This window comes from Pectinophora gossypiella, chromosome 5 (assembly GCF_024362695.1).
Source record: "Pectinophora gossypiella chromosome 5, ilPecGoss1.1, whole genome shotgun sequence".
In the NCBI taxonomy this organism is placed as follows: domain Eukaryota; kingdom Metazoa; phylum Arthropoda; class Insecta; order Lepidoptera; family Gelechiidae; genus Pectinophora; species Pectinophora gossypiella.
This window is the reverse complement of record NC_065408.1, coordinates 8908910-8928271: the sequence shown is the minus strand read 5'-3', so window position 1 is coordinate 8928271 and position 19362 is coordinate 8908910. Positions and strand designations below refer to the sequence as shown.

The 19362-nt window shown below is 37.8% G+C and overlaps 4 protein-coding genes across 4 annotated transcripts; 2 read left to right on the top strand and 2 right to left on the bottom strand.

Annotated features, from left to right (window-relative positions):
* Positions 1–1562: 1562 nt before the first annotated feature.
* On the bottom strand, positions 1563–3834 carry LOC126366748 (tRNA-dihydrouridine(20a/20b) synthase [NAD(P)+]-like). Its single transcript, XM_050009986.1, has 2 exons — positions 3664–3834; positions 1563–3451 (listed from the first exon to the last, which is right to left on the bottom strand). Exons 1-2 carry the CDS (start codon positions 3783–3785, stop codon positions 2398–2400), a joined length of 1176 nt encoding a protein of 391 aa, XP_049865943.1. The 5' UTR covers positions 3786–3834; the 3' UTR covers positions 1563–2397.
* A 3835-nt stretch (positions 3835–7669) lies between these two features.
* On the top strand, positions 7670–8993 carry LOC126366785 (transmembrane protein 242). The gene is made up of 4 exons (XM_050010034.1): positions 7670–7860; positions 8014–8115; positions 8280–8416; positions 8783–8993. Exons 1-4 carry the CDS (start codon positions 7827–7829, stop codon positions 8927–8929), a joined length of 420 nt encoding a protein of 139 aa, XP_049865991.1. The 5' UTR covers positions 7670–7826; the 3' UTR covers positions 8930–8993.
* LOC126366753 (programmed cell death protein 2) lies at positions 8923–11211 on the bottom strand. The gene is made up of 6 exons (XM_050009994.1): positions 10979–11211; positions 10722–10901; positions 10466–10621; positions 10232–10330; positions 9784–10083; positions 8923–9133 (listed from the first exon to the last, which is right to left on the bottom strand). Exons 1-6 carry the CDS (start codon positions 11156–11158, stop codon positions 8981–8983), a joined length of 1068 nt encoding a protein of 355 aa, XP_049865951.1. The 5' UTR covers positions 11159–11211; the 3' UTR covers positions 8923–8980.
* Positions 11212–13532: 2321 nt separating this feature from the next.
* LOC126366759 (uncharacterized) lies at positions 13533–18268 on the top strand. The gene is made up of 3 exons (XM_050009999.1): positions 13533–14596; positions 16999–17086; positions 17298–18268. The coding sequence occupies exon 1, from the start codon at positions 13638–13640 to the stop codon at positions 14583–14585; it is 948 nt and encodes a 315-aa protein (XP_049865956.1). The 5' UTR covers positions 13533–13637; the 3' UTR covers positions 14586–14596; positions 16999–17086; positions 17298–18268.
* The last annotated feature ends 1094 nt before the right edge of the window (positions 18269–19362 follow it).

Genomic DNA, 19362 nt, shown 5'->3' with positions numbered 1-19362 from the left:
AAGTTAAACGCAAAGGGTTATCTACTAATGAAGAAGTGCTAATAAGAGTAAGGGAACTGAGACAAATATTTCTCAATATTTGAGAGTTATTGGACAGAAGAGGCAAGATAATTAGATATTTAAACAAGACACGACGAATTTATTAAAAAATCATAGACGGGAAGATAGAATGAAAGAGGAAAAGGGGAAGGCCAAAAAGAAGGCGAATGTCGTGTCTTATAAAGAAGTCAAGGAATTGGCCGTTAATAGACAAGAATGGAGAATGCTACACCGACAAGAGCGTGGCTCTTAAATTGAGGATGAATTAAATAAGTACTAACAGTAATTTTCGTTCTTAATGTATTAAAAAAAGAAACAATAAATTGAGATTTGGACCAAACGCTGCCCAGGAATGGGAGTAGGTACATGCGTTAAGTTCATACATACATAAACTCACGCCTGCGTGCCACCGGGGTGGGTAGGCAAGCAGATACTGTGGAATTCCATTCCATTTTAAAGGATAATATTTATATATTTATTTACTAAGCTTAATTATGTAGTTTTTATAATTAATTACTTTTATTTTAGTTATACAATAACTTATACACTCTCCCGAATTTTATACTAGTACCTACTTACTAGAAAAGTATTTTTGTAACTGCCAGCACATTATATGAAAAATAGTTTTGTAATTTTGTTACCTTTTTTGTAATTAACCCAGAACTAACCCAGATGCTATTATTCACTAATTAAAAAAAAAACTCACTGTGGTACACTGGCTTGCTTCTAAAACGGGGAGTGCCGGTACGAACCCCGGTAACGGACTTGCACCAATGAGTTATTATTGTTAATTTATCTTAAGTGCAATTTTCACAAACACAGTTGACTCGACCATATGTTACGGCTTAGCACCTATCACGTTGGTGTAACAGAAAGCTTGCATAGGTCTGGAGACTTAGTTCATCTTGCGATGGATGTAAGTGCCTCTGACTACTAATCGTGAGTTTATGTTATGAACAAAAAGCATTCCATATTGACGCTTTAAAAGAAGGCAAGAAAGCTCTCTTGGAATTTTAAGGACGATTCACGATAGTCAGAAATGCTCACTTGCGAATCGACAATAATTTATATTTTTCACAGATAGGTAGGTACCTACCTACCTACCTGTACTTAAATCGATGACATGAATTCTGGTGTAGGAAGTTAATTATCGTGCTAAGCAACCAACCGTTCTGAGCAATAAAACCAAGTACACGCCTTTAGAGGTCGTAAATGTTTTTGTTAATCTCCTTGTATAAAGTCTTAAAAACGTAAACTCGTAATTTGTACGCGGCAATTAAAACGTTAATGTACCAGCGGCGTTATGTCGCACAGAATATAATTTGTCGCCTAATAATTATTATTTTTACCTACAATAGATAAAATCTAAATTCATGGGAAGCAGTTCAGAACTTCAATTCCTGTAACTTTAAACTGTTATTAGGTACACAAAAGTCAACTTCAAGATAAAATATGAGTGTTCCTGTCTGTAAATCGGAAAGGTTATAGGTTGCCTGCATAATTAGTCAAATGATAAACAGAAATTATATAATTAAATATTTATTTACATATGTATTTTCTTCAATTTTATTTTTTTGCTAACATTGGTGCTGATTCCAGCAAACACTTCCTAAATTTATTTTAAGCTACCTGACATTTTGGCCTATCAAAAGGAAGGACAGGCTAAAAATAATAAATAATGGACGTTTTTAGGCAGATACCTAACTTAACCGATTTTTTATACGTTGGCCGCGCTGCGTCGCACTTTCCTGTGCTTATATCATTCAGACGTCAAATGACGGTTACGCTGGAGCGAGAAAAAGAGCGGTTGTGTGACCGCACCCGGCGGAAATGTGGAATCGACGAGGCACTCGACAACATGAAAAAAATGCGAGGCGGCGGAACGCAGGCGCGCACGGCCGTACGTTATACCATACGGTACACAAGCGGAACAAGTTCGGTTCCAGAAATTTCCACTCTAAGCCGCTAAAATTAAGTTGACACTACACGTCAAACAGATTGCTTACACATACATAAACTCACGCCCGTAATCCCTAATGGGGTGGGCAGAGCCACAAGTAATCAAAGACAACTTGCAGCCACTGTTGATACGAAGACAACAGAACAGATTACAACACGATTAGATTATTAGATTTTGTTAACAGATTGCTTACCAGCCAATATTCCTATTTTCTTAGTCTAGGTTAATGTTTCATTAACTCTACTTAAAAATCATAGCTGTCAATCATCCGTCCCTTTCCTTTTTGACAGGTAAGAAAATGACAGGTATGCACATAAAACTTAAAATTAGGAAGTATCTGCTGGAATGCGCACTATTGATCTTATATGTAGATAAGTACATCATATATCATTATATTTTCAGCATGGTTCATCAAATATATTGCTATCCATGTAGTCAAGAGCATCACTACCTTTTACATAAGATTTGAAAAATGTTCCATCAGATGCCTCACAGTCATACTTAATACATATGCAGTAATGAACACTTTTACCACAGCCTCTGCACTTGGTACAATGTTTCAAAGTGATTTCATCAGGAAACTCACAGTTTACAAATTCCCCCATGTTATACTTAAACTGTACATCACTTTCATCAGAATCTAATACATATTTATACAGATATGCATCTACACTCTCAAATGTGCTTAGTATATTAAAAACCTGCTTCTGTTGCTTTGTCAATATTTTATCAAGCATAAATACTAAATGATGATGATAACACTGGAATGTTATTCTATAACTGTCTATGTTTTTCAGTTGCATCCACATTTTAATACAACTATGAGGAGTTCTATTGATTCCACTGAACAGGGCAGGGTTTGTTAATAGCCCACTCGCTGCCATTACTCCATCACACCCAACTGCATTATACAACTCATCTGCATCCTCTAAAGACTTCACTCCACCATTTGCAATAATAGGGATTCCAGTGTTGTCACAAACATCCTTCAATCTAACATAGTCTACATTTCCACTACTCTTCTGTTCTGGGGTGCGACCATGAACTGTTAGAAAATTAACACCACACTTCTCCAGTTGCTTACACATGTCTATAGTTTGCTTCAAATCTTTTAAAATACGAACTTTTACTGATACACTGAAGCTATTAGGTAAAGCACTTCTCACACCTTTGACTAGTTCTTGAATCATTTCAGGTTTAGAAAGTAATGCACAACCATAGCCATCCTTCATAGCCCATCTCTGAGGGCAGCCACAGTTTAAGTCAACACCGTCGGCGTAAGGGTAGATCAACTTGGAAGCGTCGACAAAATCATTGACATTGTTGGCCGCAAATTGTACGACAACAGGCGAATCACTTACTGTGGTAGAGAACTCACTCGCTCGAGCCTTAGCATTTTGGCAAAATGAATCGGCTAGAACCATAGGCGTAAAACACAAGTCAACCCCATAACTGAAAAAAAAACAAGACAGTGATCACGTTACACTCATAAGAAAGCGATAACAACATAACCTATAATGCCACATATGAACATGCTACATTCATTTTAATTAACTTCGTATTAAATGCCTTAGCTAGAGCTTATGACTGTTTTTTACCTCATCAAATAATACTTTATAACAATAATAGAAATATAGTTCAGCAAACAAATTATTAGGACTTACTTTTTAACTAAAGTTCTAAATTGAACTTTACTGTATCTGACCATTGGTGCACACACATTAACATATGTGTCGTTAGCCTTAGCATTAGCAAACAATTCTGCAATACTGCTTTTATTCTTCATTTTACTAATAACACGAAATCCTTCAGTTTAATGTAAATAAATACTAGTATTGTATACTGAGTGACAGACAGAACTTGACAGTAGCGATGGGCGTTATTAACCATAACTGGTTATATATGCAGTTACGAGCTCGAACAGTGATCACTCGTTTTCCACTACAACAAAAACTAGTGATATTCATAACGCCATTTAAACGATCGAAATAGGCATCAGTCTTCAATAACTCTTTTAATCACAACGCCATAAAGTTAAATCGAATTCACTCTTATGTTTAAGGCATAGCGTCGATGTTTGGCTACTTTCACTACTCACGCAAAATCACTGGATTTACAATATTCGTAATGACAAGATGAAAACGACTGAAGAAGAATTAAGTTATACTGCTACCTAACCAAACGATTTTACGTTACAATTATCACGTTTGCTTCAAAACGTTGTGAAAATAACTAGTTATAAAAATCACTAGTTAAGAAACTAGTTATTGGAAATCACATAACGCTTACGTTACGTTATCTCAAAAACCGATAACGACCCATCGCTACTTGACAGATATGATTTTTATGTGTGTGTTCCGTACTGTACCCAAGAGGTACCCAAGGGTAAAAATGGGTAACATAGGACTCTATTTTACAACAAATGCTCTAAACAAAATAAAATAAATAGTTATTTATTTGGATCCCCGGTCCATAAAACAAACGCGATTTTTTTGTCCGTATTTTTTAATGTTTATAGCCTGGAGGCCTACCGAACGTCGACGATTTGAAACCTTGAATCGGTTTTGATCGATTGGACTCTTTTTGAAGTGACGAGACGAGAATCAATTACTGTTTTTACCCGACTGCGGTGAAGCAAAAAGGAGATCCGGCTAAAAAAGAGGTCAGGTTAAGTTTATGATTACGCTTATTACACTTGTCAATCCATCCATACCCATACGATTGCGGGCTCAGACATCGCATGTATGTACAAAATGTATGGTGAAATCGTACGTTAAATAAGGGATTTTCCAGGCTACGTTACTCAAAAAATTTGCCGGATCCCCGTTATCCCTCATTTTTTTTTTTTGTTTTGGTTTTCCTATGGTTTTCCCCGAAGGGTAAGGCAAAGGGAACTATGCCCATACAGCCATGTCTGACGTATTTTTTTTCTTGATGATTAATGAAATGATGAAAGGTGATGATGATGAAACCTAAGCCCCCACCCTCGGAGTAGACTCCTACTCCGAACCCCAAACGAATTAACTCAAAAGTCCGCATAAACTTTTGAGTTATGAAGCGGCTTCCTGACACGAAGCGAAAATAGGCAGATACACTTTGTTTATTGAATACTCCAATATAATAACACTCGCGAATGTCTTCCGACTAACTTAATGCGATCATTAACCACAAAACACCACTTCGTATTAATTATTTAGATTACTCAATGAAGAAAGCAACTGTCCCGTTCCCGTTTCCCGCCAAAAAGCCCCGTTATCCCTCATTATGCCGAATCCCCGTCGTACTAGCTGTTTTTTTTCACACTGTAGTGATATGTGAAGCTTTGCGAAAAAGTAAACAACTAATACTCGGTCCTTGATAAACAACGACAACACTGGCTGTGTGGCTAACAGTAACAGATGACCAACAGATGACAGATCATGAGTTGATGAGTCCACGCTGTGTAATCTGCGTGGTACGAATATTGCCAATAGGCGCCATATTTTTTAATGATGTATGACAATTGTGCTGGCCTGTGATTGGTTAGCAGTGACAGACATCATTTTCGGCGTCCTGTCAAAAATGTGACTGAAATTGTGTGATCGAGTGAAGTGTATTTGTGCTTATCTTTTCCGCTTGTAATACAAAGCCCATTGAATCTTCTCGCATGTATATTCTTTCGTAGAAAATGTATCACGAATGCTGTGTTTGCAAAAGTTCGCGACAAGGTGCTGTTTTGCATCATTTTCCATGCACTGAGAAAATACTCAATAATTGGCTGAAGTGTCTCGAAAAACCAAGTTAATTTAAAAGATACACCAAAAAGTGAACTTTTGTAGTTCTTTGTGTATAAATCGCATATTAAAGGATACAGATTTATCCCGTCTAAATCTAAAGAGGTCTTTGCCTCCGATGCAAGAATCATTTCTTGCATCACGCAAAAAATATTGTAAAAAATTTAAAAATAAATAATTAAATGAATAATATCTTACATCTTTTTAAATCTACAAAACAAACCCTGACTTCAAAAAGAAGTTTTTTAGGTCTAGTTTCTGGGTTCGGTATTATTTCCTACAGATTTTAAGTTTATCTGGAACTTTGAAATAGATACTAACTTGTTTCAAAGTCGAATTAAAATCTGTAGAATAATACCGATCCCGGTTACAAGACCTTTTGAACATCCCGCTCCTGTACATTAAGCCGCCTGACGCGTAGTCCTTTGTCAAGTAAAATCTCAAATGCAATTATTTAAAAAAACAACTGGCATGTATCATTAGAACCTATCAAACAAAACGTTAGTACTAGAGATGTTCGTCTGATATTGGTCTGATACGTAGTATCCCTTAGGTACTAGTCTGTGCATGAGTCAGTCAATGACGATGACAGTAATAAATATACAACAGTAGTATTATTACGGCTTTTTGGCGGGAAACGGGAACGGGACAGTTGCTTTCTTCATTGAATAATCTAAATAATTAATACGAAGTGGTGTTTTGTGGTTGATGATCGCATTAAGTTAGTCGGAAGACATCCGCGAGTGTTATTATATTGGAGTATTCAATAAACAAAGTGTATCTGCCTATTTTCGCTTCGTGTCAAGAAGCCGCTTCATAACTCGAAAGTTTATGCGGACTTTCGAGTTAATTCGTTTGGGGTTCGGAGTAGGAGTCTACTCCGAGGGTGGGGGCTTAGGTTTCATCATCATCACCTTTCATCATTTCATTAATCATCAAGAAAAAAAATACGTAAGACATGGCTGTATGGGCATAGTTCCCTTTGCCTTACCCTTCGGGGAAAACCAAAACAAAAAAAAAAAAAAAAAAGTAGTATTATTACTCTTTGATGACAGTTGAGGCTTTTTGGCGGGAGGCGGGAACGGGACAGTTGCTTTCTTCATTGAATAATCTAAATAATTAATACGAAGTGGTGTTTTGTGGTTAATGATCGCATTAAGTTAGTCGGAAGACATTCGCGAGTGTTATTATATTGGAGTATTCAATGAACAAAGTGTATCTGCCTATTTTCGCTTCGTGTCAGGAAGCCGCTTCATAACTTAAAAGTTTATGCGGACTTTTGAGTTAATTCGTTTGGGGTTCGGAGTAGGAGTCTACTCCGAGGGTGGGGGCTTAGGTTTCATCATCATCACCTTTCATCATTTCATTAATCATCAAGAAAAAAATACGTCAGACATGGCTGTATGGGCATAGTTCCCTTTGCCTTACCCTTCGGGGAAAACCAAACCAAAAAAAAAAAAATGATGACAGTTGAGGCTTTTTGGCGGGAGGCGAGAACGGGACAGTTGCTTTCTTCATTGAATAATCTAAATAATTAATACGAATTGGTGTTTTGTGGTTAATGATCGCATTAAGTTAGTCGGAAGACATTCGCGAGTGTTATTATATTGGAGTATTCAATAAACAAAGTGTATCTGCCTATTTTCGCTTCGTGTCAGGAAGCCGCTTCATAACTCAAAAGTTTATGCGGACTTTTGAGTTAATTCGTTTGGGGTTCGGAGTAGGAGTCTACTCCGAGGGTGGGGGCTTAGGTTTCATCATCATCACCTTTCATCATTTCATTAATCATCAAGAAAAAAAATACGTCAGACATGGCTGTATGGGCATAGTTCCCTTTGCCTTACCCTTCGGGGAAAACCCTGAGGGAAAACCAAACCAAAAAAAAAAAAAATGATGACAGTTGACAAGTTTCGCATGTGTAAATCGTAAAAAATCAAAATTTGTTTTAAAATGTGATATTAATGCTAAAGAACGGCAATTATAATAATATAATTACATAACCTCTGATATGTTTAAACCAAACTATTAAAACAAAAATTAATAATATATTAAAAATGGAAAAAGAAGAACGCCTACAAAGGATAAAAGTTATGTAAAGTTGTAGTGCAGTTCAATATAATTGTGTATCTAATCTACCAAATCATAAATAAATAATAATATATTGAACATAATTAGAGATACAATTATGCAAAGAAGACAGTATCATATTAAAAATGTTTTCACAAATGTTTTTATTTGCAGCTGGAGCATTTCTAGCAGCCGTAGCTGGAATATCAGGAGTTGTAGGTTTCTCTGCTACATTATCAGCAGCTAAAAAAACTGACCCTAAATATTTTAATAAAGGTAAGTGTTTAGTCTACTAAAATAACTATCTAAGTCAGTGAACATCATTTGTATTAACTCGTTTTGGCTTCCCTGTAGTCGGGTAGATTAAATGTCATAGGTTAATTTCTTTAAGTAATACAGATTAGTATAAATTTGTAATGTTTATTATTACTCCCCTAAAGGTTTACAGGTAGGTTTGGATGCAGCTGATGCAGGTGCAATTCTGGCTTTAAGAGCTCTGGGCTGGGGGACCTTGTATGCAGTAGCTGGCACATCATGTTTGTGCTATGGTATATACAAACTGTCTGGAGCTACTGATGTAAGTGTGTGTACACATTTTTAATCTTTCAAATGCCAGAATGTAGATCTAGACCAGACACAATGTATAATTTATTGTGTTTGGTATCTCAACAGATGTGAGGTTAAGAGATTGCTCCATGCATATCCTCCTAAGGCCCGGATTTCCAGACACAATAGTTAAACAATGGGATTAGTACTACTAGTAGGGCCGTGGGCCTTAGGAGGATATACATATATACAAGAAGTATAATTCAACACTAGATCATTCCACTTCTATTCTCAGGCATAGTGTTGTTTGTATTGAACTATTATAAGACTTCTTTTATTTTCCAGATAATCTAACAATCTGTATATTATTATTAAAATATAATTTTGTTTTTTTCAGCTAAAGGACTTTAGAATTAGGATGGGAAATCTGTTACCTGTACTACCAAGAAACAATCCACCTAGATCTCGAACAGAATTCAGTGGAATGAATGATTTATTAACATATTTGTCAGAGGATTATGGAAAAAAACCAGAGAGTAAATAAAAATAATGTAATTAATAATTATAACAGTTATGTGAATTTAAATACACTTAGTTAATTAGTTAAATCTTGTTTTATTATGAACTCCTCCTTGTATGCAGGACCTTGTGTGCAGCTAGACTTACAAGTGTACACGGCTAGCACACCCCAGTCTATACTATTTACATCTACTCCAGCATTAATAAAGTTTAGAAGTTGTGGCATTACCTGAAAACAATATTATATAATTGAGAGTCAAGTCACAGATTACATGCTCATAAGTGTATCTATCTGTGTATTATATATGTAGAAGTGTTCCTAACTGTACTATCCTCTTTATGTATAATATTCAATATCTCCTATAAATAATAAGGCTGCATATTGTACTGTTTCCATTTATCTTTTGTATTTCCTGTGTGTCCTATAAAGTATTTGTTATATCACCTAAACACAACTTGCAGCTACTTGTAGTAATGTATGCAGACAATAATATGGAAATAATGGATATACAGGGCTCTTTTTCCAAAATGTATGATGCACTTAATGTGATTCCTTTTTTTTTTTATCTAATTTTTTTTCGAGGCTTGAGCCACTCTTGGTGGTTATGCCAGCCTCATAGTTTAGAGCGTTTAATGATGATCAAATCAACAATTTACAAAAGAATACCATTACAGCACTACACCATGCTGTTCAGGGATTGTTACTCCAAAGAGACACTGTACAATATTTATATACCAGCCTTGCTGCTACGGACACTGGATCTGCCAAGAGGCACACAATCTCTCCTCCATGAAGATTTTGGTGGAATAATTTGATTCAAAATAAAACTAATGAACAATAAGTAACAACAAAACTAAAGTCATAATATGTGCTCTTACCTGAAATTCAAATTGTCTTTCTCCACCACAGTATTGGCAGTTGGCCACATTCATAACACTGTTCTCTGTGTTTCCTGTAATCCACAATGGGCTTCCCCCTCTATCGTATCTCAGCACTTGTTCTGGGTGCCGTGCTATCCTTTTGCTGAATTTATTGAAAACCTTATCCTCTGGCATGGTTCTAGTATATTCATCTAACTCCCCTTCACTGACATTGCTTAATGTTCCTGCTTTTTTTTCTTGCATTAATTTATGTAATTTCTCCATTTCATTATTTACATCCACATCTTTGACATCTTCCTACAAATTTTCATTACCATTAATTACAAAGAAGTATACATATAGAAAATGGAATCCCATAGTCTGTTTAATCCATTGGGGAATAGGCGTGAGTTATGTGTGTAAGTATATTACGTAATTGGAATTTAAAAACATTGTATAAATTTACCTCATCCTCTTCATCAATTATAATTTCCCACTCCTTGAACAAGACGGCTTTACCAGCATCGGTGACTATAAAGTTGTTTAGCTTTACCATATCAGCAGCCTGAAAACATTATAATAAAATAAGTAAAATATTTTGGTATATTTGAAAATGTCAGGTAGAAGTTAAACCAAATCCAAAATATAATGTTGTAAAATAAATAAAAGATGAAAATAAAAATGCAAATTTGAATGCTACCTGTAATTGTAGACAAGCTTCCTTGTGGCCTTTCTGCCAGTCAAGAATTTGATGTTGACGACTGCAGTAGAAACTTTTCTTACACTTTGAGCAATGAGAAGGGCCTTTTGCCCCACACAAGTTGCAAAGCTTAGGCCATTTGTCCATTGGAAATTCCTGTCGAATATTAAGGAAAATTATTATTATTTATTATTATTGAGTATGTTAAGGAAATAGGATATCAGAGTTTATAGTAAAGAAAACATTTCAATACTACCTCATTTTCATTTTCTTCATAGGGCTGATATGAATAGAAGGCATTCTTTCGTGGCAGCTGACAACGTAATACAAGGAAATTTTCTGCACAGTTAGTTCGACAACAAGTTCCATTGCGGCATATAAATATAAATACAGTACGATGGAAGCATTCATCCAACTCCTCATATGGTGCGTATATCTAAAAATAAATGTTTGGTTTAATTATTTGTGAGCAGTACAAACATAATTGATTGTTTAGTTGTTCGGTGTACTTACTTGACACAGAAACACTAGAGGATCCTTACATCGTTTACACTCCAGCTCCTGAGGGTTAGGCAGATTTTTAAGGTCCAGCCACGCTGGCTTGCCCCCCACTTTGCTAGGAAAAAATCTAGGATGTAGAAGCCAACTGGTTCTTTCTTCTAGAACTCCTATGTCTACTTTATTTGTAGCCATTTGGATATATTTATTTCTCAAATACCGTGCTTGTTATAAAGTTTGAGGTTATTTTACATACATTTGACACTGACAACTACACATTTTTTTTTTGTTTTGGTTTTCCCCGAAGGGTAAGGCAAAGGGAACTATGACCATACAGCCATATCTTATGTATTTTTTTTCTTGATGATTGATGAAATGATGAAGGGTGATGATGATGAAACCTAAGCCCCCACCCTCGGAGTAGACTCCTACTCGAATTAACTCAAAAGTCCGCATAAACTTTCGAGTTATGAAGCGGCTTCTTGACACGAAGCGAAAATAGGCAGATACACTTTGTTTATTGAATACTCCGATATAATAACACTCGCGAATGTCTTCCGACTAACTTAATGCGATCATTAACCACAAAACACCACTTCGTATTAATTATTTAGATTATTGAGTCCGGTTAATGTACATCCACGTAATGTACGACCTGATATTCCATGCACATAACAATGTACACGGAATACGTGCGTGTACAATCCATGGTCGGGAAATATTGGCTGAGAATTATCAGTCCGTACATGGATTGCACATTATGCACATCCCTGTAATGTACACCCAGGTAATTGGAAGCCAAGATAGCGGCCACCTATTCTGTCAGCCAATCGCGGCTCAGTATCATAGACACAAAACTCCATTGTTATGCGCCGTTTTAATTAGCTACCGTGTAGCTACATTAGGCAATTTTGTATTATCATAATGTTAGACAAAGATAAAAAATAGGTCCCATAGTGCCCTCAGCTTTATTTGTTGAAACAGTTACCTATCTTAAGTTCGATTTTTTTTCTGCCAAATTTCATTAAACAGAAAACTTTTCAACTATTTTCGTTTCGGGTTTTTTCACTTCGCCGAAATCACGTTTGCCTAAGTTTCGTTTGACTTAATAACAATTCGTTTTTTTTTTTGTTACTCCGTCGTGTCATTTGTAGAAAAAACTATTTTCCGAAGTTACGGTTGGCCGAAATACATTTTGTCCATAATATCATGATGCCGAACATTCATTACACTAATTAAAGCACATAATAACGGTTTCTTACCGCGTTTGAATAGGGTTGGGGTGGGGTGGTTTAGAACCCGTTATTATGTGCTTTAATTATGATAATAACAGCGTAAACTTAAAACAATTCATTACACTACTGTTAATAAACCTTCAAAATCAGTGACCTTAAAAGGTCTTCACCGCCGCCTATCGGCCCTTCGGGCCTCGATAGTCACAAGTAACCTACACCTACCAAGTAACCCACTCGGCTATATGGCAGCCTTCGTAACCTATATCTACAGTGCCGGGGTGCCGCCAATTTCCGTGCTCGCTTCGCTCGCACCCGTGACTGCTGTCGTTACGAAACAAATCTTCGTCTGTTCATATATTTATTTAAACGTATAAAAATAGAATTAAAAATAACAAAAAAGAACAAACGAGGTTACAAACAAGCCTGTTTGACACCGTTTCTCTCGCTTTATCGTAATAGAGTACATTCCTACTGCGTCTAAACGAAGCACAACCACAAATAATAGATTGATCAATTAATCAATAGGCGACGAGCGAGATCGACCAATAGGAGAAAGTGTACATGGAATATTTGGATGGGCATTGTCGTTTTTGTACAAGGTGTTAATTAGGCAGCCACGGATTGTACGCGATGATATTCCGTGTACATATGGTCACGGAATATTTGGATGTACAATACTTGGTTGGGCTTTATTATGGTTGTGCATTATCGTTTCCCAACCAAAACAGTCAACGTCATCTTCTTGTTTCCATTTTTTTTACGATTAGCCCAAAGGATTCTGCCTGTCATTGTTTTCAAGGAAACACGTTGCGGCCGAATATTTTTGTTTTTTTTTGGATTTCTCCTCTGTTTTGTGATAGATCCTACTTGTTTCTTGTTGGTGGTGGGTTATATTACTGGTAAGTATAATCAGTGCATGTAATCTTATCCCTGTGTTTAATATGGAGGACGATCCTCCTCCGGGAGGAGGTGGTTTACCACCAGACAAAGATCTGTCTCCAGAACCTATGACGCAAAGTCAGGTATTACCCTGTGCGCAAAAGCCTACTAAACGCCCAGCGGACTCGGAATTGAACAATCCTGCTCATAAAAAAACATTCTCTCCAGCGGCGTCTATCCAAGACGTGTATATTACTCCTGAATATACCTCTCAAGGGAAGTTAATGTACTCCGAAAATGACAGAGCACCTTTCTCAGTTCACGTCACTCGAGTGGAAGCTGACCCATCCGCGGGTCTGACTATTAGGGTTCTGAAATTCGCCCAATTAATACACAAAAACAAAGTTAGGGGAATTGTCAACGGTGGAATTAGCAGTGTGGGTCGAAATCGAATTTCCATAGAATTCTCTTCTGCCTCCGATGCAAACAACTTTGTGTCCAATTCTTTCTTGTCGGAACACAAATATTCTGCCACCATCCCACAGTTTCAGGTCTCCAGAATGGGAGTTGTAAGGAATATCCCGGTAGACTGGACACTAGAAGAACTAGTGTCTAATATTCAGTATCCTCCTGGTTGTGGTAAGGTCGTAAAGGCTAGACGCATCAACATGAAAAAGATTATCGATGGGTCCACATGCTGGATTCCCTCAACCACTGTGGTTTTAACCTTCCTAGGCCAATCACTACCGAAAAAAATCTTTTGTTTCTACACCTCTTTGCCTGTGGACACTTATCAACTCCCCACGATCCAGTGCAGAGGCTGCTGCCGTTTTGGGCATATAAAAGCTCAATGCCGTTCAAAGCCTAGATGCTATATGTGCGCTCAACCTCACTATGGGGATTCATGCAACAACATAGACTCCCCTCCAACATGCCTTTTTTGTAGTGGTAACCATAGGGCCACTGACCCCAAATGTCCTGAACATTCCAGGCAAAAGGCCATAAAACTGGTCATGTCAGAGGAGAGTATCTCTTACACTGACGCATCTCATCGATTCCCAATAGTAAAGCGTTCATTTGCTGATGTTCTCTCCCAACCTTCAACTTCCTACTCTCAGACAGCCTTGCCCCACGCGGTCCCCTCTTCATCTACCCCTCCTCCGCACAATCAAAGCTATTCTTCCTACCGGAAGACGGTATATCGGGAACGACGCACACCCCCAGATTTAGGTAAATCTTTTGACGTCCTTGCTCACAGGGATATTACAAACACCCCGTCATCAACTCAACCCAATGGATGTGCATTCCCCAACCCTAATCTCGATGACCCCACCCCCCTCCTTACTCCCAACGACAATCTTATTGAATTATTAATCTGTTCCCTTGTTAATCTAGTATCCAAATTTTCAGATGCTCTACCGAACAACGTCATTACTCTACTACAGCAATTTATCGTCACCTTAATCAATAAAAATGGCAGGTCACAATCTCCTTCAATGGAACTGTAAAAGCATCAGAAGTAAGAAACATGAACTCATATATTTAATAAACAAATTTAAACCAGTTGTCTGTGCCATCTCGGAGACTTGGCTGAGACCTGGATCACTCTTTAGAGTATCGGGCTTCGCCTGTCTCCGGGATGACAGAATCGATGGTCGAGCAGGTTCGGCTTTGCTTATTAATAGGCACATGTCCTATTCCCAAATCCCCATTCCACCCCATAGCCCTGACCTTCATATTGTAGCAGTTAAGGCCCTAAACCTAACCATAGCTTCGGTATATGTCCCTCATCCAGATCACTCCCTCTTCTCCGAATTAAACAACATTCTTTCAAATTTACCACATCCTCTTTTAATTCTCGGCGATTTTAACTGCCATCATACGCTATGGGGTTCACATAGATGTGATTCCAATTCATCTACTCTCCTAGATCTACTAGACGATCGTAACCTATGTGTCCTAAATGATGGATCAGCCACGAGAAGATCCTCCCCTTTGCAGAATGCAAGTATGGTGGATTTATCGATGGCTTCTCCTAGTTTAGTGATGTCCCTCTCTTGGAAAACCTTGCCTAACTGTTACGGTAGTGACCATTTCCCCATCATTTTAAATTACCACAACCATTCCCCTCCCATCAAAGGTCCTCCACCTCTCTTAAAATACCGCATCAAAAAGGCTGATTGGGATAAATACTCGGATCTTGTCCGGGTAAAGGTGCATTCACTGCCGTCTGTCTCTTCCTCAAATTTTTTGACCTGTTACGACGATTTCACTCAATGCCTTATCTCATCTGCTGATGAGAGTATTCCAATTAAAAACTCGGCTCGCGGTAAAATCTCCTCACCTCCGTGGTGGGACTCTGAATGCTCCTCGAGTGTTCGTCGTCGTAATGAGGCAGAGAAGACATTTGCGGCTGACTTAACATCATTAGACAGTTATTTGGTGTTCCAGAGGGAGACGGCCCGCTGCAAAAGACTACTATCCAAAAAAAAATTAAAGGATGGCGAGATTTTTGTGAGTCACTTGTTCCTCGTTCACCCGCGTCCATGGTCTGGAGTCGTATCAAATCTTTCAGAGGTTATCTCTCGGATGACTATAACGTTCCCTCCAATGATACATCCTCGTGGCTTCCTGATTTTACCAACAAACTTGCGCCTCCTTATGTTCCAACACAGGACTGCCTCTCTTTACTAGATAATGTAACACCATCTATGGATACTTTTGATGAGCCCTTCTCCTTCGCCGAACTCTGCTGTGCACTTGACAACCTCCGTGATTCATCCCCAGGCATAGATGGTATACCCTACTCATTCGTAACTAAATCTCCAGAGATTGCCATACATTATCTTCTTGACGTCATCAACAAAATTTTCATTTCGGGCTCTGTACCAACAGCCTGGAAAACACAAATTGTTATCCCCATCTTAAAACCCGGGAAAAATCCCAGTGATGCGGCCTCGTATAGGCCCATTGCCCTTTCGTCCACTCTAGCCAAAATTTTAGAGCACTTAATAAAAAACCGATTGGAGTGGTTCCTAGAAAACAAAGGCATTTTGTCTCAGTCCCAATTCGGATTCAGAAGGGGTTTGGGTACCTTGGATAGTCTCAGCATTTTCACCACAGACGTCAGACGCTCTTTTAGCAATGATAAACATGTCATCGGTATCTTTCTTGACATATCTTCTGCATATGACAATGTCCTCCTACCAGTGCTCAGGCAGAAAATGCTAAATCTGAATATTTCGGTAAGGATGGTCAACATCATATGTAATCTCTTCACGGCTCGCTCTATCTCTGTTAGAGTCCAGGGCTCCCTTTCTTCTCCAAGAACTTTGTGGAAGGGACTTCCGCAGGGTTCTGTCCTTAGTCCTCTGCTGTACAACGTCTATACTTATGACCTTGACAGAACAGTCCTCTCCTTCTGCAATATCTTACAATATGCCGACGACATCGTCTTATATGCCAGCTCATCATCACTTCTAGAAGCAAGCTCACGTCTCAATTCTGCCTTACACTACCTTAACATCTGGCTCGATGATCATGGTCTGTCCTTGTCAGTTCACAAATGTAGTGCTGTAGTATTTACCCGTAAACGTTCCATTCCTCCAATTGACATCCATGTGAACGATCAACCCATAGCCATTCAAAACAACGTCAAATTCTTAGGGGTCATCCTAGACGATAAATTGAAAGGTATCCACCATCTCAATTACATTGCGAATAAATGCGAAAAAAATATTAATGTGCTCAGGTCACTCTCTGGAGTTTGGTGGGGATCCCACCCATACAGTCAAAAACTTTTATATAATGCTGTTATTCGAAGTCACTTCGACTACGCTTGCTTCATTCTGGAACCCTGTAACAAGATGGCATTATGTAAACTTGATAAAATTCAATATAAATGTTTACGTGTAATTACAGGAGCTATGAAGTCATCCCCAACAAATGCCCTTCAAATTGAATGCGTCGAGGCTCCTCTGCAGCTACGGCGACAATTTCTGTCAGATAGGTACTATTTTAACATTATTCAAAATTCTTCGCATCCTCTTCATAATAAAATAAGATCCCTAAACTCTCTGACCAATTTAAACTACTGGACACACAAAGACTTGCCTCTATTAATTAACTCATATAAAAAGATTGACATCTCCACAGTACAACAGACTCTAAAAAACCCCATATTCGAATTTAATTTTAATATACTCATTTTTTGTCCCAAGGTTATTTTAAACTTGGAAATAAATAAGAACTCTCCAGGAGCTAATGCAGAGTTCAACAGAATCTCTGAAAGGAACTGGCCAGGTTGGCTACATCTTTATACAGATGCATCTAAAATTTCGGATTCCGATAATGTAGGAGCAGCGGTCTGGATTCCAAAGTATAAAATAATCCTTAATTATAAATGCCCACCTAAATGTTCAATATTTACAGGTGAGTCTATTGCCTTACTTGAAGCTGTCACCTTTATTGAATCTCATAAACTGGCGAGATCAATTGTGTTTTCAGATTCTCTTAGTTGCCTTCAGGACATCATTAAAAAACCATTTCACTCAAAGGATAACTTTTACCTGACTCTCAAAATTAAGGAAGTTTTATTTAAATGCCAACAATCGGGGATTGAAGTTATTTTGGCATGGATCCCAAGCCACAGTGGCATAACAGGAAATGAAATCGCTGACCAATGCGCCAAGGAGGCTATCCGCACGGGCAGAGAGGTGTATAACAAAGAATTTTCTAGAGATATTCGTTGTCTTGCTAAACCACATTTACATAAATCATGGACGGAAAGGTGGAACAATTCTAGGCTCATAAAGGGTAAGTATTATGGTGGCATCCAGCCATTTGTTCCCATAAAACCATGGTTTTTTAAATATCGCAATTTCGACAAACCTGTTTGTTCCACCATAATCAGACTTCGTTTGGGACACGTGTGTTCGCCTGTTTTCCTGGCAAAGCTTCGTATCCGCGATCATTCCCTGTGTGAATGTGGAGAAGAGGAGGGTACTCTTGATCACTTGTTTTTTAATTGCCCCCGACTGAATGTTTCCTTATATGATGTACTACCCCCTAAAATTCCCCGCCCTGTAAATGTTAACTTTCTCCTCACATTAGTGTATACCCCTTTTATAAATATTTTATCTAGGTTTATTAAATATAATAACATAAAACTCTAATAATTTTCATAGTTTATATATATACGTATATATATTTTTTTTTTTTTTGTGTCTGTTCTTAACCTTTATTCCTTGTTCCGCAAACTTAAACCCTGTGTTTTGTAATGTCATACTAACAAATTGTGTTGTTATTTTCTAGGTTCAATCTTTACCATTGGACTATCCACCGATTATTTTAACCTAACCGATCAAAATTATATTTTAATGTTAAGTATTTTCTCTTGAACCTTGACGTTGGCAGAATCATCGTTTCTGAACGATGCAGCCACAAACAAAGAAAATAGAATATAGAATAGATTAGCCCAAAATTCGGATAGGCAAAGGAATATGGAATATGTCACAGACCAAGTAGAGAGATGCTACGCATGGAATATGTTACTGTCATCACCCTGAAGATCCTTGACCCTGAAATTCTTTATGTTTCTTTTTAGTATGCATAAAGTTTCCCACAGACTCCCCGATTAAATTGGCCTAACTAGGATGGGCATCTAGAGCGTTTTCAGGTGGATTTTCGGAGTCCGGTTTCGCAAGACGACGTTACCAAGAAACTCGCGTTATTAGTAGCCACGGGGCTACCGGGGTATTCCCCTCGTCGGTCCTCGCCCGTACACGAAGAAACGCAATTTCCAGTAGGTATTTTTACTTTCAGTTATGGCAAGGGTTAACATGATTTCTCTGGTAGACTGTTCTACCAAAAATATTGAATCTAAGTAAAATAAGAGGTCCCTCTAGCTCTAGTCGAGACTTCTGTAGTTCGGGTAGTGATGCAACTCTTAACAAAAACCACCGAACACAATAATTATGTATATAGGGTGTTGGTAACATCGTAACGACAACTTCGAGGGATGATTCAGCTGATTATTCTGAGTAATATCAAGTGGAATTTTTCACCGCAAAAGTATAGAATTGAAATAAATTAAAAAAAAAAAAACGAAAAAATATCATGAATTTGCGGCAGAAAATTCCGCTTGATATCAACTCAATCATGGTCTGAATCACCTTCGTCCACGTTTGTTACCAAATTTTCATAACTAGTTATGAAAAAAGAATTTTCTTCGCTGTTTGATAACTTATAAGACTCTTTTTCCATTTTATCATCCCCCTCAGTATT

What these genes read in the sequence shown, in the direction of transcription:
- LOC126366748 (XM_050009986.1), bottom strand. Translation starts at nt 3,785, where the DNA reads ATGAAGAATAAAAGCAGTATTGCAGAATTGTTTGCTAATGCTAAGGCT. An exon ending in TTTAGAACTTTAGTTAAAAA is followed by an intron (nt 3,452 to 3,663) that starts GTAAGTCCTAAT and finishes TTTTTTTTTCAG; the next exon opens with TTATGGGGTTGACTTGTGTT.
- LOC126366785 (XM_050010034.1), top strand. Translation starts at nt 7,827, where the DNA reads ATGGAAAAAGAAGAACGCCTACAAAGGATAAAAG. An exon ending in CCCTAAATATTTTAATAAAG is followed by an intron (nt 8,116 to 8,279) that starts GTAAGTGTTTAG and finishes ACTCCCCTAAAG; the next exon opens with GTTTACAGGTAGGTTTGGAT. An exon ending in AACTGTCTGGAGCTACTGAT is followed by an intron (nt 8,417 to 8,782) that starts GTAAGTGTGTGT and finishes TGTTTTTTTCAG; the next exon opens with CTAAAGGACTTTAGAATTAG.
- LOC126366753 (XM_050009994.1), bottom strand. Translation starts at nt 11,158, where the DNA reads ATGGCTACAAATAAAGTAGACATAGGAGTTCTAGAAGAAAGAACCAGT. An exon ending in AAGCTTGTCTACAATTACAG is followed by an intron (nt 10,331 to 10,465) that starts GTAGCATTCAAA and finishes TAATGTTTTCAG; the next exon opens with GCTGCTGATATGGTAAAGCT. An exon ending in TAATTGATGAAGAGGATGAG is followed by an intron (nt 10,084 to 10,231) that starts GTAAATTTATAC and finishes GAAAATTTGTAG; the next exon opens with GAAGATGTCAAAGATGTGGA.
- LOC126366759 (XM_050009999.1), top strand. Translation starts at nt 13,638, where the DNA reads ATGGGAGTTGTAAGGAATATCCCGGTAGACTGGACACTAGAAGAACTA.